This window comes from Larus michahellis, chromosome 3 (genome assembly GCF_964199755.1).
Source record: "Larus michahellis chromosome 3, bLarMic1.1, whole genome shotgun sequence".
Taxonomy (NCBI): domain Eukaryota; kingdom Metazoa; phylum Chordata; class Aves; order Charadriiformes; family Laridae; genus Larus; species Larus michahellis.
The window spans coordinates 44,220,410-44,248,369 of record NC_133898.1 but is presented as its reverse complement, the minus strand read 5'-3'; the positions used below and the strand labels follow the sequence as shown (position 1 = coordinate 44,248,369).

General features: G+C 45.3%; 1 protein-coding gene across 1 annotated transcript; it reads left to right on the top strand.

The window, feature by feature from the left end:
- Positions 1-254: 254 nt before the first annotated feature.
- On the top strand, positions 255-20,591 carry LOC141740525 (protein ELYS-like). Its single transcript, XM_074579351.1, has 24 exons — positions 255-375; positions 1,095-1,348; positions 3,046-3,226; positions 4,021-4,228; positions 4,945-5,061; positions 6,028-6,112; positions 9,132-9,282; positions 9,933-10,065; positions 10,153-10,334; positions 10,710-10,771; positions 11,604-11,732; positions 13,500-13,590; positions 13,679-13,768; positions 13,931-14,071; positions 14,845-14,949; positions 15,725-15,818; positions 16,767-16,890; positions 17,012-17,068; positions 18,037-18,183; positions 18,275-18,462; positions 18,632-18,776; positions 18,872-19,003; positions 20,202-20,349; positions 20,437-20,591. The coding sequence occupies exons 1-24, from the start codon at positions 255-257 to the stop codon at positions 20,589-20,591; spliced, it is 3,240 nt and encodes a 1,079-aa protein (XP_074435452.1).
- The last annotated feature ends 7,369 nt before the right edge of the window (positions 20,592-27,960 follow it).

Sequence of the window (27,960 nt, the reverse complement as noted above, 5' to 3'; positions counted from 1 at the left end):
TTATTTCTCTGTTGATACGTCTGGGTCACTTTTTGTTGGTGATCTCACAGGCATCAGAAAAGCAAAGGATTCTCCTTTTGCTCTGCTGGGAGAGCAAAAAGTCTCCCGAGTGCCATTATTTGCAAGGAAAAGAGCTAGAGGTGACGTCTAGGGGATTTTTCACTGCATACTGATGAAACTTCTGTCACTCTCAAGAATAGTTCTGGCTGACGTGAGTCTAGTTGTGCAATTTTTTCCTGTATTTACAGTGAAGAATGCGAGACCTAACAGCTGAGGTAACGAGCAGTCTGCTGCAGTTTCCAGAGGTGACTCTTCAGGCACTTGGGGAAGATGAGGGAACCCTCGGCTCGGTGCTGTGCGGGAGGTTTTCTGGAGGTGAGCATTTTCCTTTAAATTTGGTCTCGGTATAAAGTTGTTCTTGCCTGGAGGCTACCTGAAGCCTCAGGTCATCGTATCAGCTGTGTCAGGTTGGTGCTGTTAAGAGGCATCCTGTTTAGAGAGAGAGAACAAAAAGGGTGCTTCAGCGATGACAAATGCTAATATTAAAACGTGAGTATAGTTAAACTTTGAAGTGGACTTTCCAGGTGATGTGACAGTAGAGCTGGGTGCCTATCTGGAGGTCTAGGCTTCTGTTAAGACCAGGTAGAATCTATCTACCTGAGTGTAAATGCAGGGATTGAGCTCATACTTCCTTTGGGCTGGCAGTAGTTCAGTGAAACAAAATGCCTTCGATTCTTCCTCTACGCTCTAAGACTTGTATTCCCATATGCGTTTAGATCATTTCTAGCAAAACCAAGGCGAATATGGTATAAAGGCTGTCGATCAGGACCTTGTCATCTTTATCCCAAACAACCCAGATTCTTCGGTGCGGGAATGACAAGTACAAATGCAAAATAACAAGGTGGTTAATTTTAGGAGGGATTGCTTGGGGATTTCAACGGGTGATTTTGAATCATTGACTAGAATGAGGTAGGTCGGTCTTCCTCTGCTAGGTACGTTTATTGAAGGAAAGGGGCAGGCACTGTGATTTTTTTTCAGCTGTTTTCAGTCTTCCGTTGGACATTTGCTTCAGTCCTCTTTCTTTTCTCTCACAGGGAGAAACGGCCTGGCGTGGTTGGCACGTGGTCCTCACCTTGAGGTGGTGAACTGTGTGACAGGAGAGCGGCTCTCTGCGTACCGTTTCAGTGGAGTCAATGAACAGCCTCCCACTGTTCGTGTGGTGAAGGAGTTTTCCTGGGAGAAGAGAACTGGACTGCTGGTTGGGTTGGAAGACGCAGAGGGAAGTGTTCTCTGTCTGTACGACCTTGGACTCTCAAGAGTGGTTAAAGCAGTTGTTCTTCCCGGGAGGGTAGGTACTTTTTAATTGGAGAAACGAAGCTTTGATGTTGTTAGGTGCTGCGTAGGCCTGTTTTAGGACAAGCTTTGGAGCGTCTCTTTGTAGGAGGTATTTTTTCTATCGTGCGTTAACATCCTGTCACTTGAGAGTATCCAGTCAAGACGGTGTTGCTGTAAAATCTTGGGCTTAATGTGCCATTATTGTTTGAGTTTGCTGAGAGTAAACCAAGTTTTCTGGTTTTATTGTAGAGCACAGAGTTACCTGATTCTCTCCTTCCACAAAAAGGCATTGAAAAGCACCTTTTTTTGGCCCTAATTGCTTGATTTCCATCAGAAATACCGTCTTTAAAATGGCTCAGAATTCCATAGTTGTGCTGTAAATGACTTCGACACATTGCCTTGAAGCTCAGCCTAGCAAGCAGGCTGAGGAGAACACATTTTTCTGTTGACTTAGGAGAGGAAAAAAGAGCCTCTAGTGAGTTATCTGACAGATTGTTGGGAGGTCACCTTTCAGCCTGCAGTCCTTGAATCTCTGCTCTCTGACTAGTGTGTTTGTGTAGATGGGACACACTGGTGTAATGTTGCTGATGTTTTCTGTCTTCTGTAACCCAGAAACTCAAATGATGTGTGTCCCCTAGCCTCATTATCTTAATGTAAACAAGAATCGGTGGAAGTCAATAGAAGATCAAGATTCATTTTTATCATCTTAGAATCTGCAACAACTAACTAACTAACTTCTTAGCCAGCTTTCCATCAGCTGCTTTGGTTTGACTTGCTAGAATACAGGTGGAGTTTTGTTTGTTTGTAATGCTACAGTGTGATGACTAGTAGTAAGCATTCGTATTGGGGTCACTGAGAGAGAGAAATACGTGCAGCTTTAGCGCAGGAGTCTTTGTGTGCTCGTGTCTCTGCTCTAGCAGTCAGTGTTGTCCTGGGATGTGCTGCAACGTGTGCTGAAAGGTCTGTCTTCGCCTTGTGAGACAGTTGCGTGCAGACTGCTGGGCACGTGAAAGGGCAGTGTGCGCTTCCTCCTTTAGGTGGAGTCACCTTTTTATCTGAGAAGCTGCTGCTTTAGGCTGGCTTTTAACATTTTTCTCAACATTCGTGAAAGCGCTGGTGTGCATTTAAAGCTTCTTTTCCTTTATGTGGTTGTTACTTTTCTTCTAAATGCGGACTAGTGTGAATTTTACTAAGCTGGTCTCTCCCTTCAACGCTTTCTAAATACGTTTCACTCCCATGGAAATGGTGTGTCTCCCATGCAACTTGGCCGCTGCCTCGTCTGACTCTCGAGCCCTGATTTATCCTAACGCCCGTTTGTCAAAGAAGGCATAGACTGTATCGCGGTGCTGGTGGGCTGTGAGCGGTGGGAGACCTCGATGTAGTTGTGTTTGTCTGTCTTAAGCCCCTTGAATACGATAAAGTTTCTTGCGTATAACTGATTTTCTGTGTTTTCCTCCAGTTAATTACTGCGAAGTAGGAAATGGAAATTGCTAAGCTGTACTAATAGAATGCCCCATTTAAGTTGAAGTTAAGTCACTTACCCGCAGGAAATCTGGTAAATGGAAGGCAGTAACAGGTTTTTGTACGGGGCTTTTTGGTCTTTGTCTCTTTTCTTGATCTAATTGCAAACAATGCTTTGATGCTCCTGTATTTACTTTTTCTATTGAGCTTGTCAAAGAGCTCAAATAGTAACTTGTAGTTTTCCTGTAGGTAACCGCTATAGAACCCATAGCGAATCACGGAGGACCCAGCGTGAGCACTCAGCACCTCCATCAGAGTCTGCGATGGCTCTTTGGGGTGGCAGCAGTGGCTACAGATGCTGGCCATCTACTTCTGGTTGACCTTAGTTTGGATGATTGCTCCTGCACTCAGAATGATATCGAAGCATTGGGTAAGCCTGCAGTTTTTCCACATGAATTTAAACGCAAGAAAACTTCTGTCTTCTAACGAAACAGTATGCATCCCACTTTGAAGACCCTTGTGTCAGACATTTCTGACGACTGGTTACAGGTGGCAGTTTGACATCGTATAGTCCTGACCTGATTAAACCTGGGAGTGTCTGACTGCTCCTCGCAGTGTTGTAAATGCCCCCTCCCACCAAGATCCCTGTGCCACTATGATTCTTGCCAGAGAGGTGTAGGAATTTTGCCACGTGAGCCGGTGCGGCCGCCTGGTAGGAAGTTGTGTTGGAGGAGCCCTGTTTCCCGGGAATGCTCTTCTGCTTGTGTTAATTGACTTGGGGCAAATTTTGGGCTTGTTTTTTAAAATAAACCCCACTTACCAACACCCATGCATTTGGATGAATGAAATCTCGAATAGGTGTACTCAGATTGCATACACCGTTTTGGCTATTACAACAGCAGCTTCAGCAATTGGTGCCACTTCAAACACGAGGTGCCACTTCAAATTGCATCACGAGGCCCAAACTCCTGCTTTTCAGAGTCCAGGAAGAATTTGGTTACGTTTTTACCTAGCTTTCAAACGTGAGTGAGAATACTTGTCTGATCCGGGAGTTCTTATGTTCTTTGAAGACATAAATAATGGCAATGGTAAAAAAAAGTGTTGCATAAATGGCTATTTTGCCTGGCACGGTAGCATTAGATGATAGGGGTTGTCACATCAGTGCCTAAAATGCAGCCTAAATGGCATAACGTATTCATTTATTGCTTGGTTTTGTGTGTGTAGATCTAGAAGTTGTCACTAAAAATCCTGCTGAAGTTGCACAAAGAAGAGAAACTGCGACCAGCGAAGGGAGGTGTCTCTGTTTTCAACTACAAAATGCTTCCGGAACAGCAGTATCAGCCCTGTGCTACATAAGCAGAAGCAACCAGCTCGTTGTGGGTTTCTCAGATGGCTACCTGTCGCTCTGGAATATGAAAACTTTGAAGAGAGAGTAAGTAGGCCTTTACACTTGGCCATGCCTGGAGGTGTGGGGCTCTCGATTTGTTGCTTAAGGAAGTATGTGGATGTAAAGAGAACTTTTTCAGGGACTGAAATGAGTATGAGTATAATCTTGGCACGTTCAGAAATCCTCTTCTGACGTAACTTTTCAGTCATACCTGGATCAAGTGGTCCGCCTTCTCCCCAGTGGACTAGGATTGTTTTCCTTATTGTGCCTGTGGATTGAGGAGTTGTGGGAAGCATGCTTCCTGGGGTTTTCAGAACCGGTTACTGCAACTGGGGCATCCATTGAAAGGCTGAAGTATGTCAGTGATGTGATTTTGGTGCCGATATTCTCTAAAGTGTCCAGGGTGAAACTAGTGAGACATGAAAACTCAATAGCTGACCTGTGCCTGAAAAATGTATTCTTTCCTGCATGTCAGCTTTGGCCGAAGGAGCAATCTCACCTGAAATATTTGGCTAACTTCTGGTCGGGATTCCCTTCAGCAGATCTGCACTGACTCCCCAGAAGCTGTTGGATGCATAAATAGGCAGTGGAGGAATAATTAGGTGGCAAGAGTAGAGTGTGGAGGTACAAATAAGGTTCAGAAGTCAGGAAGAACAATGCTTGACGTAGTCCAAGAAACGAGAAACTACCTGTGTTTGGGCCACTAGGCTCACCTTTTGTTTTCTTTTTCGTTTTGCTTTTTTTTTCCCCTAAACCTGTAGGCACCACTCTCAGCTTGAAGGAGGGAGGATTCCTGTCTATGCTGTCACTTTTCAAGAGCCGGAGAATGATCCTCGCAATTGTTGCTACTTGTGGGCTGTTCAGTCTACGCAGGAAAGGTGAATAAAAACTTTAACTATCAGCCACTGAATTAATTCTTTTTGTTTTTAAGGATATTTGTTCCCATACAGTTGAACATGTGTATTTGTTGTGTGTCTGCGATTCTTTCCGGTACGGAAGGTGTTAAACTTAGAATGCAATTTTTACAGGATTTACCAGACGTGAAGAGGGACCTACTAGTTCCTGCCTTCTGTCAGAAGGCAAAGCAACAGTGGCCATATTCTTCTGCTCGCATTCTCAAATGGTTTGCTTTTGTTCCTCGATGACTGCTTCATCATTTGTTTGATAGTCACACCGTGGTATTAAAATACCACTAGGAGCAGTTGAGGCTGCAGATCTAGAACACCAGACGTGCCCACACAACAGCCTGCCGCCCCTAAAGGCGGCGGTGACAGTATTGCCGATGGCCTTGTGCCAGCGTCAGCAGTCTGTGGAGCCTTGGTGAGCCAGTGCAGCTCCCCTGGCAGAAAACGATTCAGCAGAAAAGCCAATGGGTTCCTGCTGTTCTGCTGAATCAAATCGGACTTGGAAGGGTGCAGAGTGTGCAAGAGGGGGAGGGGAACTTTGGTGGTAAGGGAAGGGCAGAGAGATCTCTCTTTCTGCATCAGCAAGCGATTCCATCAGCTCAGCTGTTGGTAGAGTGGCAGTCTTTTAAAATTTGACTTCAAAGCAGTTTTGATGGAGAACTCTTCATTGTGAAGAACTATTTCCAACAATTCTTAGTCCATACAACATATTACAGCTTTCCAATTGTACGGTTGGCTTTTGCCCCTGAAGCTGTTAGTGTCAAAACGCCCTCCTTCATGTTTCAGTGGCTAAATGTGGCCGATGATCACGTTTTGGGAAGAGGTGGTGTTCTTTTCAGCAGGAGCATGCTATTAAGAAAACGTCTAGGTCTACTAACACGACGATGAGGACTATAAAGCAGCTTTGTAACCAAATTTCATAATTTATCCCTTTTTCAGTGAAGGTGATGTGGTGAGTTTACACCTGCTGCAGTTAGCGTTTGGTGACAGAAAACGCGTGGCCTCAGGACAAGTCATGTATGAGGTAAGAGGTGCATGCGTGGGAAAAGCAGACAATAGTAATTTTCTCTAAGGGAGTATCAGTTGAGTTACAGGGGTGAGATTTACCATCAAACTTCAGAGCTGGCTGAAAAAATAATAATGTTTTGCTCAGTCTTCTTGGGCACGGCCTTTGTCCATACCTTTTGGAAAGAAGGCGTACCATTTTATACTGCAGTGTCGTGTGTTCCAGCTAGATTCATCTGCAAAGAGCCCGTATAAATGAAATTCCTGAAGAGGACGCGGCTTTTGCAAATAGAATTATTCTGAAATACCAAACGAATGGCATGTAGGAAGAGAAGACTGGGCCTTGAATCGCTTGGTTTAACCAAGCTTCGGACTTGAATAAGCTTCTGTCTCTCTCCCTTTCTTAAAATACAGTCATACTCTAGTCTTTGCTGATCTTCAGTTTTATGTTCTTGGTTTCCCTTAGAGCTTTGTCAGCCGGACTTCTCACATGAAATGCACCTACAGTGTCTCTTCAGTGTTGATCCTGACACTTAGTAGCTGTAAAGATAACTCGTTCTTCTTTTTGGCTGGGTGACCTATTCAATCTACTCTTAAAGCCAGGAAAATATGTAATTTGGTCAGAAGAGTGTACCTAAATGTTAGATCTGGCTCCAAGGAGGATGCGTTTAAAATACAGATGTGAGGTATCATTGTATCTCAGATAGCTAACAGAGACAAGGCGCATCTGTTAGATGTGTAATTCCATTCAGTTGTACGCCTGGAAGTCTTCCAAAATCTTTTTGAGGGGACAGTAATCTTAGTTCAGAGCAAGTCTTTCCTCCTGATTTGGTACTTTCTCTTGCATATTCTCAATAGCTATGGAACGAAACAGGGGTGACTCTTGTATCGTGGTACTCTGGTTTTTGTAGGGACTGTGCCTTTTGATTTTTTTGGATTAATTTAGATTTTGAGTGTTTTGCTTATGTGTAGGAAAGGTGCTTCCTCATTTGGCACTGTTGCTTTTGCATAGATAGAGGTTAGGTGTTTGGAAAAGGTGGTGTTTCTTTAAAATGCATTATCTATCACGGTGACCAAGTAGAAGGATCTTCCAGTGATTCATGGCGTGCTGGATGCTATCTCTTTATCTTTGTTGGTGTGCGGGACCTGTGCTCCACAGCGGATACTTTTAGTCTCAGAACACTTCCTTGTAGTCACAGATTGGTTAGTACTACATGACTGTCTGCCTGCATGGCTGTCTGAGTCAAGTTTCTTGTCCATCTTCAGGGGTAGAAAATTTAAGTGTCTCCCGTTTGCTAGGCCAAGTTTGAGTAAAGAAGGAGGAATCTACTGTTGATCCTTGTTCATTGGATAGAGTTCATAGGAGCTCAGAAGACTTTTTCAATACAGCAGTGCTTTTTGTTCCAGGAATTAGGTTTGAGGCTATGAAGGAGTGCCTCTTTGACTGTGTGTCATGGTAAAAGTCACAAATAGGACTTATGGAACATGTGGTACTGTGTTTTTCTATATGCGTGTCAAACTCTCGTCTCCATTGCCTTCAAGGCTGGTTTAAGTCTGCTTAAGTAATTAAACAGAAAGGTATGTTTAAGTAATGCTTCCAAAGACCTTTTTTGTACTGTCGCAGCAGTTGCTAAATCTGGTGCATCAAATCACGATCGTAGAGCGCATCTTTACCCTCGTTCTGCACAATGCTTGCGGATGGGCAGAGTATACACTCTCTACTTTGATATCAGAGTTTGACCAGTGCATCTCGTTTGAAAACTTGTTTTTGTGTTTTGCTAGTCAATGGAGTCGTTACTTAACATGTCCCATACAATGGAGTTCCTTAGAATGACTTTGCCTGGCGTGGAAAGTTTAAAATGCACTGCTTTGCTTCAGAAACATTTTCTTTTTAGTTATGAAAGACTTTTTTTAATTATTTAATTTTTCTTTTTAGACAACCTTCATATTTATTTGTAACACTTCCTGGAATCATTAAGAGAAAGCTCGCCTCTTCTCAGATTAGGTGAATTAGATGTATCCTATGAGATCATACGGGAATGTGTGGTTTCATGCCAGTTCGTTTCAGAGCTCTGCAAGTTTAGGAAACTTGGGTAGAATGTGGCGTTATCAGTTTATGGGTTGTGTGGGTTGGGTTTCTTTTTCCCTCTTTTTTTTTTTTTTTTTATTTATAGAGCTGCTATTTGTCCCCAGTACACCCGTTCATGTGTTGTATGGTAGACAGTTTGAATGAATGCTGTATTTGGAAAGACGGTATTTCACTTCACGCTTACTTAAAAAATGGCACTATCAGAGGTTCAACACAATCGTGCCGGGGTTTCTGTGTATCTCAAAATTAGTTTGTTTACTGTGTAGTAATTCGTGATGCTAAAAGCCTTGGCCACGTGCACCCCGTGTCCTTTCTGGTTTTCCCTTTTGCTGTTGGCTGTGCTTGGTGAAGGAGCTGAGGGATATTTCACCCGTTAGTCTCTGACAAGATGAGAGGAGGAGCTGTCATAGCTTACGTGGCTTGAAAGAAGATTGCTAATCAGTATGAAGTTCTCACAGTAACTAGAGAGGGGTGCACGGTCACTCTGGTGGTGTGCCCATAGAAAATACCTCTTGACAGCTTTAGCTGCTCGAATGCTGGGGCTTCTCTAACTTCATCAGTTCTGCAATCAAGACATGGAGCAAAGAGCTTTGCATGCATGTGTGTTGCATCATTTTAGATATCTCTTTGTAGCGATATATTTATTTTTATAAAGAACATTCTTGGATGTCGCAAGGAATTCTGCAAAACATGTTTAGATCTGAATAATGTTAGGGAAATTCTAAATTTTGAAAAAGTGCAAAGCCTTTACAGCCAAACTTACCCGTTACGATTTGACACTGCATTCTCTTGCATGTCAGGCGTAGTTTCTATTTACCATCAGAAATAGGCTCATGCGAAATACACAGTATAATAAGCCTATTCTGTTAGACTGTCTTTCATATTTAGCCATAATGTATGTTTTTATCTTAGAATGACCTTTGCTCTCTTCTCTGATTTTTTCCCCCAGGGTTTGGAATACCGTGGCAAAAAGTTCAGTTTAGATCTCACGGGTGGAGTCTTTCCCTTGAGAGGCCAGACGAGGAGTACGAAATTAATCAGCTGCCAGACTGTCGAAAAATTCCGCAGCGACGTTGACGGAGAGGATAGCGTAAATGAAGGTTTGTTCTGATGTCCGTGTTTGGTGATTTTAAAAGAAGTGCTTTTGGAACCTAAGCAACGAATGCTGTTCTGTCCCCACAGTCTGAAAGTCTTGCCTATCTGCATAGACTAGACTGTTGGGATTATTTACGAAGAAAAAATGGATGCTTAAGTTATGTGGGACTTCTTTAAGGGAAAAAGTGGGTTTTATTTTATGCTTGCTGACATGCTATCGCGATGTATGGTGGGGCCGTTTGTATGATGATGGTCAGTCGTTTTACTCCTCCAGCTGCCATCTTTGAACAAGAAGTTCAAACTCTCCATTGCTTAGGAATGTTACCAGAATTTTTTCCCTTCTTCAAACCGATGTCCGCATCTGCATCCAGATGGTAGCCCGTCACAAGTGCTGTTCCCCAGGGCACTGCACTGGGGCCACTTCTCTTTAGTATCTTGACCAGTGATCTGGACGAGGGGACAAGAAAAAGGGGCAGTGTGACTGAAACCTATCACAGAGATGTTTGCTATTCCGTAATTACTGTAATCAGTCTTAGGAAGTGTTGTGTTTCACGAGTGACAGAACAGAATGAAGCCAAAATAGAAAGTGGTGTTTTAAAACTATCGGATCTATCGTATTTTCTACAAGTCAGAAACAATGTCTTGTCTTTTACAGTCACGTCTCCTGACACCAGTGTCTCAGTCTTCAGTTGGCAAGTGAATACGTACGGTCAGGGAAAACCATCTACTTACCTGGGTGTATTTGACATTAATCGCTGGTATTCTGCTCAAATGCCAGATTCAGTAAGGTAGATTTTTCTTCAGTAGTTTTCCATATGCCTGCCAATAATTCATTTGAATGTCGGCATTTAGCTTACGCGCTTGTTTTCTTTAAGGCCGGAAGAATTCCCTCATGAGTGCCCCTATTTTGCACTGTGGTCGCTGGATACCGTAGTGAGCGTGACTTCTCCGAAGCTCCTTTTGGATATTCTGGTCCATGAGCGGAGTCTAAGTCGGGGAGTTCCTCCTTCTTATCCACCACCTGAGCGGTTTTTTCATCCAGGCAACTATAACTTTGGTAGGTATTTCACTGCTTTTGAGAGTGATAAGCTTAAAATGAGGTCAAATGCCATTCATTGGTTCTCTTGTTCAGTCATTGTTTGTCATTCAAAACCCAAACCAAACCAAAAAAACACCCAGTCCCCCCCAAACCCAACTCTGATCGCGTTGTACTGACAAGGTATTTACTATTGTGAAACATATCTGACAGCCGGCTGAGTTTTGGTGCTTTTGTAATGTAGCCGGTGAAGTGGTGCTGGTTATAGCCTGAAATGACTGTGAACTGAAGCTCAAAGCTTATATGTTTCTAGATACCGGTGTGTAAAAAATGTAAACTGGTCATGGCATAACTGTGAGAGTACGGAAGGTTGTCAAACGTTCCCTGTTTCTGCAGATGGTACGTGCTTGCTGACCTCCGGAGTCGTTCACATGACTTGCACCGGCTTCCAGAAGGAGGTGATCTTTTACTGTATCTTTATTGCGAGTGGCAGGAGATGTAGCTTTTCTAAGTTTTCTGTTGCACTGCTTTCCGTGTTAGGGACCGTTTCATGCTCATCCTGCCCGTCCACACGCATAGTTGCAATTGTATCCTGTCGCCAGTTGTATGCAAATGGTAATGTTTTAGGTCCCCTCTTGGGACTGTACAACTGCCGTTGTCTCCTCTTGAAGCACGATCGGGGATTGAATGTCTAGAAAGGAACGCAACGTTGCTCCAGGAGCAAGAACAAAACCACTGTAGAAGGCGGGGAAAGGTGTTACTTCTTTATTGCCCCTCAGTCGAACTGCCTGCATAGTCTTGAGTTAGAGTTTTGATCCCCAATTCTCTTGAAAAAGGAGGGAATGGAGAAAATGAAAAACCACATAACTGTTTGAGGAGTGAAAATTTTGTTTTCTCCCAAACTCGGCCAAATTATAACTTCTGAGCCACGGCACAGATTGTGACAGATAATTTTGAGTGAAGTTTCAGCTCACTAAATGTTTCCAACATGAATCGGCTTCCATACGAATAGGCATGGAAAGGATCTTCCAAAGCGTGAAGTTGCATGTTAGCTGAGCTTATATAGAATGTATTTTGTGTCAGTGTTGAGGGAAAGAGCAAGGCCTGTGTATAGACAGAGAAGGTAGAAAAGACTTAATTACGCAGATTGCTAACCTAAAGCATCTTAGTGGTTCAGGCTGTCTGACGGTGTCAGTGAACATTTAGATTCTTCCTTTTAGAGGTTATCCAGAAGCGTAGTGACGGAATAACAATGCTGTCTTAATCTGTGGTTTTCGATCGATGTTTCAGACCTTGAATTTTTTGAAGAAATCTGGTCCTTCAATATGGGAAGCCATTCAGGATAGCTACAATAGGTGTCTTGTAGCTGGCTTGCTGTCTCCAAGACCAGTTGATGTCCAGCCATCCAGTTTGAGTCAGGTGAGTGCCTATGAGGGAATCAAGGGGGAAATACATCCATCTGGTCTGACAGGGCTGGAGGGGCTACAAGACACGATACTCCAATTTTTGGATTCTTTGCAAAGTTTCGTTGAAATACAGGCGTGACCTGAGCTAGCAGAAGTAATCGTATCCTTAGATCCAAAGTAGTGACTTTGACTGGGAACAGCCCTAAGAGATCTGTCTTTAGAGACCCCTCTCTTAATTCGGTGCCACACACAGATGCGCACAAGGAAGCGTGCAGTCAGTGCTGGTCATGCCCAACATAACGCATGTGTCCCCCAGAGTAACCCCCATCCCTGTCAGTTTCTCAAAGCAGTGGTTCAGTGCAGTAGCCGACGATGGGGGCGTCTCACTGGGATGCGAGCTCTTGCAGACGTCGGCTTGCTGCCCTGTCACTGTATGTGATCATTTGCTTCCAAGGAAGTGGGCTGTGGTAAAGGATTACTGCTGTCAGCTCTCCCTGGCAATTTCTTCACGGCTTGCCCTCGTTTTCCCTTCATCGGTAGGCTTTTCTGCATCCTCTCCGGGCGGATCTTCACCTCTGTAGCCTCTGCCTTGTGCTGCAGTAGCCCAATTTGCTCCTCTGAGACTGCCCTCTTGCAGCTGCAACACCTTAATCACCTTTATCTCATGACACTCGCTACCTTCTATGTGCTTTATGCCACCACAGTGACTTCACTCCCCCTGCCATAGGTTTTCCATTTGCAATGCACCAACCTTTCCCTGGAGCAATCAGCAGGAAGGGGAGAGCAGCCTTCCCGCTGCCCTCCTCTTCCTGTCTCCTGCATTCGTCACCACATTTGTGGACGTGTGTTAGGACATGAACGCTTCTGCACAGTGTGGTAGCTCAAAGAAATTTCTTGGCAAGCTGGCCAATGGTGTGTTTCCTTGTCTGAAACCAGTTTTCAGAAAAAGATGGCAATATCACATGTGTGTTCTACATGTGTAGAAGTCGCTTTGAATGTCATGATTTTGCCTAGAGGGGAAAGATACTTTTGAATGTGTTTAAAAAAACCCAACCAACCAAACAAATCCCATCCCAAAAACCAAAGTAAAAACTTACGAAGGGTCCTCTCACCTGAGAGAAGTACGAGAACACCAGCTGAGATAAGCTACTACTTAATATCGCGCGTCTGTGCATAGCTGTGATTTATCCTTGTAAGGATTACCACTACACTATAATACAGTATTTGAAGAGCCTAACATTTAAACCATTAGGATGTAAATGTTTCGCTTCTTTTCTGTCACGTTACAAAATTCCAACGTAGTGTTTTGGGTGTCAGAACTGCTTCATGTCTTCATAGTCTAGAAAGCTGCTTGGCCGTAGCTTCACTGTTTCCATGCAAACGTTGCACAGTTGTGTTTGTCCTGTCCCCTTCCTGCGTTCCTGAAGGCAAACTTATATGCACAGCTGTGTAACGCGTATTAGCAGAGGATGTTTCTGGACGTAGTAAGTTGGAACTCAGTACGTGAAGACTGTAATGCAGAGGCATGCGAAGAAAGATTAGAATTAGGCTGCAGTAAGTTGAAATGTCAGAGGAAAAGTGTGTTAATGTGTTCCTCAGAGCAGTGAGCAGTCCAGCCTGTGGCTGGAATTAAGAGAAAGGACGTGGCATTCCTGGCCTGTGTCCTGATTGACTTTGTGATGTCTGAATGAGTATGCAGTTAGAAAGAAACATTTTCTGTTGATGGTTCACATGGTGCAAGTAGGTAAGATTCTCATTTGAGTTTGTCTGTTACGTTTAGGAGGAGCAGCTGGAAGCAGTATTGTCAGCTGCTGTCCAGACAGGTTCTGTGGGACTTCTGACTGGATGCATTAAACATTGGATATCTGAAGGTAATACTTCGAACGCTGGTTTTTTACGTGGTACCTCTTTGAGTTGGAGCCTGTTGATTCATTTCTTTTTTGTTCTCTTTGTTTAAAGAGCAGCCAAGGTCTGCTGGTAATTTACGGTTTGTTCTTGAGTGGACATGGAACCAAGTGATCTCTACAAAGGAAGAATTTGACCAAATCTGTGAGTACTAGTGTAGTCATTCTGCAAACCTAAAGTCGTTCTTTCTGATTGAGCTTCCTCAGTAATACGCCGCTATAGGATATTGCACGCGGTCCTTGAAGTGCGCCTTGAAACTCTGGAATTGCTCTGTCGGCTAACGATTTAATATTTATTCTTGAAAAGGTGTTCCGCTGTTTGATGGCTCTTGCAACTTCATTGACCCCCAGACATTACGGTCTCTCCAGCGCTGCCAGTTGCTTTTGAGCAACCTTAGCACGGTCTTAAACTGTTTTCTCACAGAAGCACAAGAGCTTACTGAAAAAGGTTTGTAGTAGTGCTACAAAATCTTTGGTATGTTTTATTAAGATTTGGAATTGTGGCAACATGGGCTTTTGTTGTTTTTGAGGATTGGAAGACAGTCACATTTAGCTGGGAGAAGGGGCTTAAAGCTGAGCGCTTGGGACCACCACAAAACACGCATGGAGTTCAGGGCAACAGTTTATGGTGGAGCTCATGCAAGGGGGTGGGGGAGGCTACATCCAGAGAGAAGCTTTGTAGGCAACTGGGCTGAAATTACAGCAAGCGAATGTGGTATTGCTGAAAACTATTCCTTTGAGTTCTTAGCTAGCAAGTTCTAGTTGCATGCAGACACCGTGTTGCAAATTGCTAAACAATACGAAGGAAGCGTAAACGAGTAACGTGCAAAGTAAGTTACTTGAGTTTCTACAGCTTTTTCTCTTAGAAATGGTTCTTGGCCTATTGAGAAAAGAAAAGAATATCCCTTTGCTATCAGAAGAATCTCTGCTACGTGAGAAACAGATGTCTTATTCCTGCGTGCATTTAGTAGTTCAGGCTTTGGGGCTTTTTTTGTTTTTTTATTTTAGCCTTTAGTGAGTTTAGTTCTTTATAGGGGTTGCTTTTTGTTTTGGTGGTGATAGTGGGGTTTTTCTTCAAATAAAAAAGCGATACAGCGTGAAAAACGCAAAGACAAAGATTTCTAATGTGCTATTTTTATACTTTTGGTTTAGTAGGATGAAGGGAGTTTTGTGAAAATGAACAGAATTGCATAACGCTAATCATCTCCTGCCTTTTTTCAGGTTTTGCAGACGTGACAAATAAGCAAGCGGTAACCGGCCTCATTTCTTTGTATGCACGAGTGGTCATCTGGTTCTGTCGATCCGGTCTCCTTCCAGAGGGTTTAGGTAAGCGTGACCTGTCATACGTTTGTAACAAGGCGACCATCCAGTGAGTGACTCCCACGAACGCGTGCTTAGCCATGTTTTTGTAACGGTTTCGTCAGGAAGAAGTCGTGCTGGTTCAGTGGCAGGGTGTGCTGAAGTTCTGTGGGTGAAGTTGAGATTTTGCTGGGTTGTCAAGTACACGGCGTAGAATGAGGCAGGCAGTTTCTTTCCTGGGTGGATTTTAGGAATAGCAATGGACCCCTGACGTCAAGGCGCTGCTTGTGTCCACAGCTTGAACTACTTGAGATTTTAAACAAAGTACTATTAAACAACAAGTACCGGAATGCTTGTTTTTAGAGTGAGAGCATTACCTGCATGTTTTGAACTTTCTATCAGTTGCTTGAGGAGAAAGTACACCTTGGAAATCCTTCTTTAGTTGGATGGATTAGAAATTCCATTGTCAGCCTTAATTGTCTCACAAACAATTGTTTTAAACAATGGTTTTAAAACCATTCCCTTTGAGAACTGGGTGGTTTTTTTTATAGTGAACTTCAGCTTACCCTACATGTTGTGAATGCTGCGTGAACTGTAACCTTGAAACGGCACTTGGGGCAAGAAGGAATTGAGTCTTGTCTCTTAGAGTTCTTTTAGCAAAGGCAGAAAGAGGATTGGCTTCTTTCAGAGTTGGAGGCTTCTTGATGCTTAGCTTGTACGATCTTCTGTCTCTTTAGGCAAAAATTTTCGTTTACAAGTGTGATATGACTGCTTTAACTTGCTTCTGCTTTGTTGCCTGTAGATGACGATACGCGTTTGTCAAGACCTTTCTACAATTATCCTCTGATTGAGAGCTACTATACTGGTCACCGACAGAAACTTGAGCGTTTATCAAGGTAAGAGCTAGAGGAAGACTCTAGAACACTTCCACGGCAAATTCAGAAGTGGAAGGGAATGGCTTTTATCTCAACAGTTGCATGGGCTATGCGTAATGCCGCTGCCAGCAATACTCTTGACTTCAGTGACACGCGTGTTCTGTTGAACAGAGAGGTTACTTTCCTGTGTTAAAACGTTGCTATCTACCTCTGCTTAGTACCACTGGTTGGTATCATCATTTTTCGGGAGTCTACTTTATTCATTGGCTAATGTGTATAATTTCTGACTACTGAAAAAGGCCATGTGATTAGGACAGGATCAGTCACCTCCAGTTCAGCAAAGCAGGGTGTTCACAGAACAATTGTTTTGGAAGCAGAAGAAAGTGTGTTTTTTAAAAAACAATCATCTCCGTCCTTGACTGGTAATAGAGGGTCATAACTGTATTGGCCTAAGTCCCCTTCTCACAAGTACGTGGTGTGATTTCGTGAGATGGTTGGAGGTACATGGAGTTGGCACGCCTCGCACTCTCCTGGCTGTCGGATAGAAGTCACTTGCTAACGTCAGCTCTCTTTCCTGGACTAGCTGCCTAGCACATAGGCGGCATGCCTTGGATTAGCCGATAATAGGTTTTTCTTTGGAAATTGTACTGAAAACTGAATAAAGACCTGACCAAGCTTCGGCGATGGCACTGTGACCAAGAGGCTGCAAGGTGAGTTAAGGTGGAAGCTGCAGGGTAGGAGGTATTGACTTCAAAGTTCATCTTCCTTGGCTTACTTCTCAAGTAACTTACATACAGGCTCGTGTGTTCCTTCGAAGCACAGAGCCTCTAGTGTCCTTTTTCTGCTTTGTGCCATCGGGAGATGAAAGGGCAGGGCTGCAGTCAGCAGAAGACTGGAGGAAAGCCGTTACACCGGGAGGCTGGAATTAGTGTTTAACTCTGTCCAAATCCTTGCTACCTTTTGTTCCAGAGGAAAATGGGACTCGGACTGCTTGATGGTTGATGGAATGGTTTCCCAGTTAGGAGACCAAGTGGAGAAGCTGTGGCGGAGAGATGCAGGAGGAACTGGGAAATACCCGCCTGCCAGTTTGCATGTGAGTGTCCTGTTCACTGAGAACAACAACAAACGGCCGCCCTCCCCGCCAAACCCCACCCAAAAGCCAATGATTTAGGGAAGACAGGCGTTTTTTCAGAACTGTTAATTTTTCATTTCAGGCACTGCTGGATCTCTATTTGCTAGAAAACATTGAAGAAAACTGCAAACACGCAATTGTATCCTTTCTAGTTATTTTTATTACACCTCCAGGGGATGCACATAAATGTTCTTCAGTGTTGGTCGCCGACCTGTTTCATGACATTTTTTCATTTATGCTTCAAAGACGATGCAAGTGAAAACATTTAGTTTAGCGTTAAGTTGTAGACAGAAGCGCTGTTTTATTTCTTTGTACTGTGGATTTTTGATGACTTTTTTCTTAAACGTTTTGTTGCAAAAGTCTTCTCCGATAGGGAGAAAACAGTTTTAGTAATAAGGGTTGAAGATATAAAATGTCCTTAGTTTTTCTCCAAATTTAAACACCGTTTAAAATTGTCTAAAACACCCATGATGGGTTATAAAACAATTTCTGTTTCAGAGCAAAAGGATTTCTAAGAGTGGTTTACCAGTACCGGATTTTTGCTGAAATCACGGGTTTTCCAGCGCAGCTCACGGTGCTTGCTTTGGTTCCGTTGAAAGTGCAGGCACACGGAATAAGCAACAGGGAGAAGAGAAAAGTCATGGGGCAGAAACTTAATTTTTAAGCTGCTGAAATACACAGCCTTGCTTTTGCTGTTTGTTGCCTAACCCGCGAGGGGAGCCTAGAGAGCAAGGGGCTTAGAAACGCTTATAGCCCGGAGCTGTTTTGTTAGATGATGTCCCTAAAAACGGACGTCAGAAAGAGAAAATGACGCTACCAATGAGTGACCCGCATACTGGTTTAAATCCAGTTTTAAGCATTCGGAGCTGAGCTGTCCTGTAAGGATGCCACAATTTACACTGTTTTATAGACGCTGGACATGAGGGAAAAACCCAACTGTGGAATTTATTTGCTGTAATAATTGAGCGTTGGATGCTCCAATGTTTTGAATGTATTTTCTGCTTCCTACCACTTTTATATTCTTACTTCATTATGTTTTTCTAAAGGTAATGTGATAAACTTTTGGTCTTACAAACTGATTAGCCTTAATGAGATACCTGATGTCAGACAATTTACTTGCTGCTGGATATCAAGCGTTCCTTTCCGAGTGAGACAGAAACTTCAATCGACTCCTTCGCAACTGCCTTTGGCATGCCTTGGGGACTTGTTAAGCTTGTTGAAGGTTTTTGGCTTCTAGATCACAATGATTACGAAGTAAGTATGGTAGAGTTGAGTCAGACATACATTGCAGTACAAAGCTATAATCTAGAAAATGATTTTAAAACCCGATCTCTAACTTGTACAGAATTCACTGGCCCTGCTCTTTCATCCCGCTACAATCAAAACCGTGTCATGGCAGCACAAGAGAATTATTCAGTCCCTCCTGTGCCAAGGGGAGCATGGGCAAGCCCTCAGATACATCCAGCTGATGAGGCCACCCACGGCAAGCAGCGGGGAAGTGCAGCTTCTCCTCACTGTGTTGCTCTCCAATAGGTAAAGAAATATACCCCACCATTTTGTCACGCAAATCTTGTGAAAATGGAGAACAAAGAATAGAAATCATCATCCCCTAAGTTTCCTTTAAACTTTGAGTACAAGACTCTTGGGGCATCTCTTTGGTTATGCTATTAACATCCCTTTACGTCTGAAAAATTAATTACAGGTGCATGGTGGAGGCTTGGGGTCTGTTGCACCAACATGCCGCTCAGGCAAACTTAGAAGACCTCTTAAAACACATGTACGAAATGTGCCGGGAGATGGGCCTGATGGAAGACTTGCTGAAGCTGCCTTTCACAGACACCGAACAAGTAAGTGGGAGCAAGGAAAAATGTTCATTGTCTCTTTGAAAAGAGAAAAGGCAGAGCCATAACAGATTTTTGGAATGATTTTTTTTTTCTCATAGGAGTGTTTGGAGAAGTTTTTAAGGACCAGTGCTGGTGTTCAGAATCGAGAATTCCTTTTAGTCTACCATCTGCAGCGTGCCAACTACATTGCAGCCCTAGAGCTGAATCAATCCATGAACGTCAATCTTATGGTAAGCGTGAAAGTTCTGTTCTGTCAAGCGTGCAAGTTTCTGCTGGGTGTTACTAACTGGTTTGGATAGTACTCAATAAGAATCCTGCTTTGTTTTTTTCATACCAGTCTTTGAAACACTCGGAATAAGTTTCTACACCTTTGGTTACAGCTGAAGCTAAATGTTGACCAATATACGTCACTACTCCAAAGCTACTCTATGAAGCTATAAATTAAATGTTACACACCACTGTTGACCCCACTGAGAACAGTTTGTTTGCATCTGAGGAATAAACATGTATCTTTCCCATCTGCCAGTCTTACCATTCCGTTATTGAGATACGTATGTTATGCGTGGCTTAGATTACTGGAAGTTGTTTGTGTCACTCCTTCCTGTGGGATGACGAGTAGGTTGTATGTCATCGCTTGTGTCTTGCACGCAACTGTATTTTTCTAGCTGAGAGCAGGCTAGATGCCAGTCCACAGGTTAAATTTCTGTGGGTTTTCTTTGTTTTTTTAATTTCTGCGAGTTATAGCGTGCTCTCCAATTCCACAACTTTCATTTCACGGCTTTTATGACAAAAATTCTTGTCTAACCTCTATTTCTCAAAATAGACAGATTACATTTTGTGTTACATGAACTTGTGTTCTGGATTTGTGACGCGTTTGCTGTTTTCTGGAATCATAGTTTTCCAGTGACTCAAACTTCTAAGGTGGTTTGGAAGTCGTAGGTCCTGCATTTGAAAACTGTCATGCGGCCAGGTGGTGTGCGTAGGTCGCTTTTTCTTGCTTGTTTTAATCTTCACATCATGTTGTCCAGGGTAATTTCCAGTTGTCCCGTATATTCAGGGCAGTGGCGTTTCAGGAAGAACAAGGGAAAGCCTGCTATGTAGTAAGTCGTTTGCAAATTGCAGGTGATATCAGAAAATTGCAGGTGATAACAGGTGTTATCAGAAGAAGGTTCTGCAGAGTGCCAGCATTGTTTTAACTTCAAGTTGTAGGCTCTGTTGCTGTTCCAGTCTTCCTTCCACTTTGCTAAAAGTACCAGGTGAAATCGGTGTGTGCGGATGGGTAGAACTTGCCGCTGTTCTGTGCAGTGGAGGTGTTTTCCCACACCCGTAGAGGAAATCTGCTCACTAATGCGAAATAGCACGGAGAGGTCTGTGCAAGGAACTTCTTGTAATTAGTTAAGCTTTTGCTTTCCGCTTTTCCTTCATCAGAACGACGGTGATCATCGCTTGACCGACAGAGCAGTTGCCAGAAATTCTCTATTAGCCCAATATGGCAAGATCCTTCCACGAATTGAAAGGCAGCTGGCCGTAGAGAGAGCCAAGCTATACCATTTGCCTGCACTGGCCTCAAGAGAAGGTAACTTTTAGCGGGGGGAAATAGAGGGGAGAATTCCCTGTCACTTGGATGACACCAGGCTGAAATTTTTCCCCTCTTGCTTTCCAGTCTCAAGACCAAAGCCATTAACTCCAGTAAGAAAACAAGCTAAAGCAGGAAATGTGCGTCGAAGACCAAATTTTCTGGCGAAAATATTGTCCAGAATTAAAGAATCCTGGGCAGGAATGAAGGAGAAAACCGGTTTCTCACAAGGTGGATTTTAAAGATGCTGTCGTTTTTATAGCTGCTAAACGTGCTGTTTCTTCAGCAGGATGTTTCTAAAATTGAGGATGTTTCTAAAATGGGACCTGTTGAGATCCAAACAGGAGAGCAAGCAGTTGGGTTTCAACAGCACCCGCCAGTCCCTCACTAGAGACAGGAACAAGAAGAGACCTTAGATGCATTCACTTACTCAGCTTGTCTCGGCTTTGGGATTTAGGACAACACTGTAGAGAAGATGGGGCTGGACTTGGGAATACGCCAATCCCTCATGGGAGTCAATGGAAAATTTGGGATGGGAAGAAGGCAGCAGGTCACAAAGCTTCCGCAGTCATTCCCGTAGCAGTGCAGTGAAGGTGTTTCTGCTTTCGTTATAACTGGTGGGTACTGATGTAGATGTAAGCGCCTGGTTTTGGCTTGTGGGCCCTCACTGAATTTAGGACAAACTGCTTACTGCTTTCTTGTTCGTAGATTTGTAAGCATAAAAGGAAAGTTTACGCAGACTAGTATTTCTTGACTTTAGTTTTGAAGCATGGCGTGTTGCTAATAATATATCGCTTTCGCAAGTTTTGACGAGGCGGGAGGCAAGAAAATAAGCTGATTCTATGGAGACTACTGTTGAGGGGCTGCTTCCTTCTGCCGTTGTTGGCTAGCACTGCAACTTAGAGGGCTGGGCAAAGGTCTTTACACGTGGATTCAATTATCCCGACCATCCGAGTCCCTGGAAATAAGTAACGGTTACTGCTTTTGTTCTCCCCATAAAACCCCGAGTATCTTCACGTGGATCTAGAAGGAACGAATACTTGCTCAGCACAGGGAACGGGAAAAGACGAGGTGGAGCTATTTAGAATATACTGTGTTGTCTCAGGCAGTCCAAGCGATTCCTTGAAGTGCAGGGTTGAGCTGTCGGATGTGAGGGCTGGCCAGTTTGACAAAGTGTTGCCGACTGGAACTTTCAGCTTTTCTCTCATCGTTGCCTTTTACCCTGTTAGATGCAGAGTGGGTCGCCCTGTGGGCATTTGTCGTCAGCGCAGGAAGTACTGCAATGGGATGATTTCTGCCAGTTGTGGCTACAGCTCGCATTGTAAAACTGCTCACTTTGTCCAGGAGTGGTGGCAAATCGTAGTCAGGAACAGAAATACCAGAAACGGGGCACGCGATGGCGTACACTGAACACTCTCTTCTCTGTCCCTTAAACACAGAAGCTGTCATCGGTAGCAGAGAGTACACTGTATGTTTCTGACTTTACACCCAGCAGTGATCTGAAAGGAAAAGCGGCATTTCACTGTCCTCAGTTTCAGCTGTGTGAGTGTGAAGTCAGTCTGTTTGGTAACGACTATTGCATTAACAGGCTTTTTTTTAACTGTAGGTGGTGGAAGATAGTGCGCTTAAGTCACCAACCTCAGAAGCAGCACCGGCAACACCAGGATAAAGTGAAGGACATCCATCGGGCGATCGTCCATACAGCTAGGATTCTCCAGAGTCATAGTTAGCATGTTGTTTGACTGTCAATAAACATTGTTGAATGTGATGCAGCTGAAGGAGACGGAGAGCTTTTTACACCTCAGAGTAATTTTCAGAGACAAGCGTTGTAATAAGGAATGCCCCCCAGCCCTCCTCCTCTCGCTTAGCTTTTGTAGCTGAGCAGACGGCAGAGGGTATGGAACATCCCTTTGGTCAGTTTGGGTCAGCTGTCCTGGCTACGTGCCCTCCCAGGATCTTGTCTTTTTTCCTCCTGAGTCCTTTCTCAGACCCAGCCTTCGCACCGCACCCCTAGCAGCTCCCTCTGCATCTCCGGGATGATCAGTTCGCCCTCCTCTACGAGCAAAGGAACCCAGAATATCTTCCAGGAAGGAGAACTCGAACCCCACGTGGACTGATGGCGTAAGGTGGGCTGTAGTTAGTGATTTTTCCAGTTAAAGGCTTTACAGACCGTGATTACACTTCCAGTTGACTTTGCCCTTCGGTAATGATGCCAAAGCAACAGTAACAGAATCGGGATGAGAAACCTTCGGGCCGTTTCGAGAGTGAAGGTTACTTTCATTCGTACGTGATCCTGTTGTCGGTTTTCCCGAGTGTGTTGCAGGGCTGGTTTATTGTTAAATATCGGTGCAGGAGTGAGTATGATGTGACATGTGATGTTGCTACTCAGACCCCGGGGCCAAAGCCAAAGACAGCAGAAACTCGGGCAGCCCTGCCACCGAAAGCTGCAGTAGGAATTCAGACAACCCCCCCACGGAAAGCTACAGCAGAAACTCAAACAACTCAGGTGACTGCCCAAGCCGCAACACAGGCACAAACAACGCCACCGGCCCCGACACCAGCCCGAGCGGCATCGGCTGCCCCCCACCGGCCCCACCATCGGCCAGGCCCACGGCGGCTGCGCCGCCCAGAGGCCCCGGCGAAAGCCACACCTCCGCCCATACAGGCCAAAGCCACGGCCCGGCCGTAGGGACACCGCCGCCAGCGGCATGGGCTGCCCCCACACGGGCCCCGGCAAATGCCACGGCTCCGGCCCGGAGGCGGTGGAGAAAATGACTACGACAATAGCTGAGCAAAATGAGAAAAGTGCTAAACTTCTTCATGAAATGCTTGAAAAAGTGTCTGAGAAGGGGAAAGAATCCCACTCTTCCCCTGAACAGAGCCAGGTTGCAGTCATTAAGAAACAACGGTAGCGATTCAGCTTTTGGCCCCCTCACTTGCTCTTCCTCACTTGGCGGTACAGTTCTGCTCTGACTTTGCGAGCCTGTCCAGCTTGCTGGTCTCCTGGGCACCGTTTTCCCCACTTCACGGTTCAGTTTTCTATTGGAACCAGAAGAGGGAGGGGCTAGGAAAGGCCAAGTGGGTGCTACTCTTTGCAATGATGGCGTGCTCTCCTGTCATTCCACCTTACGAAACCACGCTCTTACGGTCTTTAGTTCCCCATAGAAGGCAGGAGTGGGTCAGACAACGAGTAAAGAGAACGTCTTGTTTCTGGCCGTGTTTTCCGGTTCCTTCTGGAAAACCGTCTGGGGAGAGTTGCCTCTTAAAATCAGGGCGTGGGGGCGCTCAAAAAGCTCACGCGAATACTGAGTGAGAATGCTTGGGACAGTCTGGTAAGGAACGAAAGCAAAAGGAAGCTTGTTTCTGTATGTTTTCTGCCTTGACCCTATCTTCAAAGAAGCCCATAAATAATTCTTTGGCATCGATTTTGTAATTCCAACATTGCAAAACGTTTTCCTCGACTGAATACTGTTGGTAATCAAAAAATCAATTTGATACTTCTCTTTCTTTTCAGGACCACAAGAAAAGGAGGCTCTTGGTCACCTCCACCGGTGGAAATAAAATTCGTCTCTCCTTTTGGAAGTGCACTGGATAAAGCCATGGATCGTATTGCAAGAATATGCCCAGTGTGCGAATATGTCTGAGGATAACCGAGCAGTTTAATCCCCCATCAGAACTTCCCCTCGTGGAACGCTACTCTCAGGCTTGTTATTTCAATAAAATTGTTTGCTGCAATTTCATCAGTTCCCATGTAACCACTCGTAAATAGCTTTGTTGTTGATTTCTGGTGGGGAAAACAAGCTACGGGCAGAAACCAATCCATAGGGTCTCACGAGTCATTTAGTTCTTATCCGTAGTCTTACTGGTACAGAACAGGTTTCTTTTTGGCATTGGTGAACTTAATACTGCGAAGCTTAAAGCTTGATGCCGGTGTCTGCCAAGTAGCGAAGGGTTGTTACAAATCTGCTGAGCCGGGGCTTCGTCCTTGCTGGCGGCAGGAGCCCGGCCTGGTGCACCCCAGACCTGGGGGTGTCTCTGTCCCAGACCCTTGGATGCGGCTGCTGCTTTCCCGTTTGCAGGTCAGGCCAGTAGCAAGGCTGAGGGTGCACCACACACATGCACGACAGCAACGCGGCTGGCTACGCAGGCTGCCAGAGACGGGGCCGTGCCTTTACCACCTGCCATCTTGCACTGGGGCAGCTCACAGAAAGCCACCTCTCTGGCTTATTAACGCACGGCGTATATTTTGACAGCTAAGTTATGTGACGGAGGTAGCTCTTTTTCCTGAGAATTCTGGGTCTCTCTCGTGTGCGTGACTTAATTCAGCTTCTTTCCTTCCCTTTGTCTCCCGGCAATGCAGCACAGAGTTGAAACGTAGAGCGTACAGATGACCCCTGCTGCCAGGCGTTGGTTGTCTCTGCTTCCCGATGCCGGATCCCAGCGACAGTGCCACACAGAGCTATTCCTTCCTGCCCAGGAGCAGTTTGCTTCCCGGCCACTTCCCCAGTCCCTCGTCTCCTTCTGCAAGAGGAGGTTCCCTCTCTCCTCCTGGCCTTTCTGGGGCTCAGAACTGAAAACGGCCCTCTTTGCAGTCCTTCCAGACAGGCTTTCGCTGGGACTCCAGCACTAATTATTCCTTCTTATTCCAGCTCCCCTGAAAAGAGCTCAGGCACTTAGATGTCTGCTGTCCCAACGCGGTTCATGGCTCAGTGACCGCGTGGCTGCAGCTGCCTGGCTACGAGGAGATATCAGGAGCAGAAGATTTAACGTTTCCCGCACCAGTTCAGTCCTGCAAAGAGCTGAATTGCTTTCACGTGCCGATGAACGCAGACCCCTTGTTGTGTCTGAATTAGGACTCCATCTGACCCGGAGATGAGGCCCATGTGAACCAAGACCCCCAGAAGCCTTGTCTGGGGTGGGCGCTCCCTGACAGCGGCTGCTCTCCCCTTACTGCCTGCTGGCCAGCTGGTGCTCTGCTCTATTAAGGCATCTTAGCAGCACCGCTGCATTTCTGCCTGGCGATACAGGAGTAGTACTTAATAGCTGTGACTTGGGATTTTTTTTCAAAGGTGTTCTGTTTGGTTTTTTTCTCCACAGACACATTGGTTTTAAAAACTTGAGAAGAAAAGAAGACAGCTCTGCCTTTGAGAAATGGTCCCTGTCCTCATCTGCAGCACTGGCGTGGGCACATCCAGTTGCTCAGAGTCAGTTCCCTTATCAAGTGCTGATCAAGACAAAAGCCCAAACCCAGTGTAAGTAAGGCTATTGCAGGCAGGAGGGAGAAGAGTTTCTGCTGGCTGGGAATGAGTGGCGGATCCGGAGCACACAGGCCACGTGGGAGTCCCGTCCGGAGGAAGCCTGGAAGGAGTGGGAGCACCAGCACATTGCTGTGGCTCAGGCGAGTTTCCCAGTAACGGGCATTGCGGCCAGATCCATTAACCTCTGGTCTTCTGAGTCTGATGTTTTCCCCTTTTTGTCATCTTTAAGATTTGTTACTCACGCCCCTCTCTGCCCTTCCTTAATAAACCGTGACTCCAGGTCTGGAACTTCTGCCAATAGAAAGGAAGCGTGGCGTCAGTCTTTCAGATCTAATAATTGCTTCCTGATCATGTTTGATAAAATGATGGGGGTTTGATAAAAATTAGGGACTTAATTCTGTCGGGAATGCTGAGCCCTGTGTGGGGTGTATGGCTAACCGGGGTCGTTCAGGTGCTCCCTCTGGATGGTTGTATCGGTCTTGGCTGGCAGCTGGCACAGGCGTTTGGGCACACAGTACCGTACCCTGTTCTGCTGAGGACAGCTTCTTGTTCACCTGCTGCATCAACTGGTTTTCCTGCATTGATCTGCCTGGGGTTTGCTTTGTTAAGACAGTGAAACGAACATAATCAGGCTTCTGTTAATTTTGTGCCTTCTACCTAGGAAGCTGTCGGATACAGTTTTAGAGAACTAATGGTGACAAGGCTTTGCTGGTGTGGTATTGCTTGACTTGTGTGGTGGAGAGAAGCCTTAAATTGGCAGGAGAGAGTCACCAACAAGCCGGGCCTGTTGCACGTGTTGCAAATGCATTTGCAGTTGGGCTTGTCAGGTTGCTCTTTGTCAAAGTATGTTTCAGAATGAGATACGCAAAAGCCGCCTGGACACGGTCGTGGGCAGCCTGCTGTAGGTGACCCTGCCTGAGCAGGGGGGCTGGACCAGAGGACCTCCAGTGATTCTGGAAGGCCTTTCTCTTCATTGTGATGCTGGGATTCTGGAATTCGTGCTGGGATTCTGGAATTCGTGCTGGGAGAGGCGAGCGGTGTGGTGTGCTGGGAGTGCCTTGCTCACCACTGTCTCCCTGTGCTGGGAAGGCTGCGTGTATGTTCTGTCCTGAGACACTCAGCGCCTACGTCTGTCTGTGCAGGTGCACTGAGCAAGGTAAAAAAGAGCGTAAGGTCAGAAGTGCCTTTGGGAACCGCTGCGAGCTTCGCCACGGTAGACGGGGACTGCAACTCTTGAACGGAAGTATAGTCGTGTTAGGGAATAACCGCAGGAGGTAGCTGGGTAAAGTGGCTCCAGCGTCAAGTTCTGATCTGTGTTGGTTTTGTTTGTTTTTTCATGGAGAGGGATGTCACATCTGTGGTCTGCATCAGACACAGGGTCTTCGCTGTTGGGGGCTGTTGGGGTAGAGAGCTGAAATTCTTTCCTCGTCTCACCTTCTGCTGTAGCTTTGTGCTTGTGGAGCATCTGCACAAACTCGGCAAGACAATCTGTAGGCTGCACTTGAGTGAAATAAGGCCGATTGTAGGATTCTGGTACAGACCGTCTCTGTCACGCTGGTGGCTTTTTAGACTACAGCTTAGGGCTTGGATGAAATGTAGGGTTTTTGCCTAAACCGCCGGGAGCGGGGAGGCTTTCTGCCTAAGCGGGAAAGACCTGACCCGGTGGTACTCCCTAAATCACCTGCTCACTCACTCGCTAAATCCTCTTTCTGCAGGAGTAAAATCCGGCAAAGTGCAAATTCACTGAACCTGACGACTACGAGAGTGCAGAAAGTGACTTTTCCATCTGCTGCTCCTCCAGTGCTTGTGAGTTGCTTCCTGTTTCTCTGGGGAAAATGTCATGGAACCAGTCATTAACAACAATTCAAAAATTGGTATAACTTTTATAAACCCTTTTATAACCCTTCCCTGAAATCACTTTAGCTTCCACCTCTGGCGGAGTGAAAGAACGACGCCTGTCAGCTGCAGCCTTTCCCAGAGAGCTAGGGAGTCTCTCCGTGCAAGAGGGAGTTAAAAGTTGCCTTAAAAGATGCCTGACTGTGTCCTGGGTGGTGTCCTTTCTAAAAGTGAAGGGGTTTTTAGCCCTCCCTGCAAACTGAGTGTGCCGTTTCACCCGGGTATGAGCTAGCAGCCCGGGCTGACTGCCACAAAAAGGAGATGGACAAATTCCCTCTCCTTCTTCCCGATGCGTGGTCCTGCCTCCTTCCTTGTGCCACCTCTTATGCTTGCTGGTTGTCTCTGCAAGGCAGTTGAGCTCTCGAAGCTGGTGGAACACCACCTGCTTTTCTGGGTGAGTTTCCTGCCTGCTCAGGGAGTGAACTTGGCTCCTAAAGTGCTCTAAGGCACTGTTAAG

Bases quoted from the DNA above. Each gene is read 5' to 3' on its own strand.
- LOC141740525 (XM_074579351.1), top strand. From the start codon at position 255: ATGCGAGACCTAACAGCTGAGGTAACGAGCAGTCTGCTGCAGTTTCCA. The intron at 17,069-18,036 runs GTATCCTTTCTA...ACCTGATGTCAG, and splicing joins AAAACTGCAAACACGCAATT to ACAATTTACTTGCTGCTGGA. The intron at 18,184-18,274 runs GTAAGTATGGTA...TAACTTGTACAG, and splicing joins TAGATCACAATGATTACGAA to AATTCACTGGCCCTGCTCTT.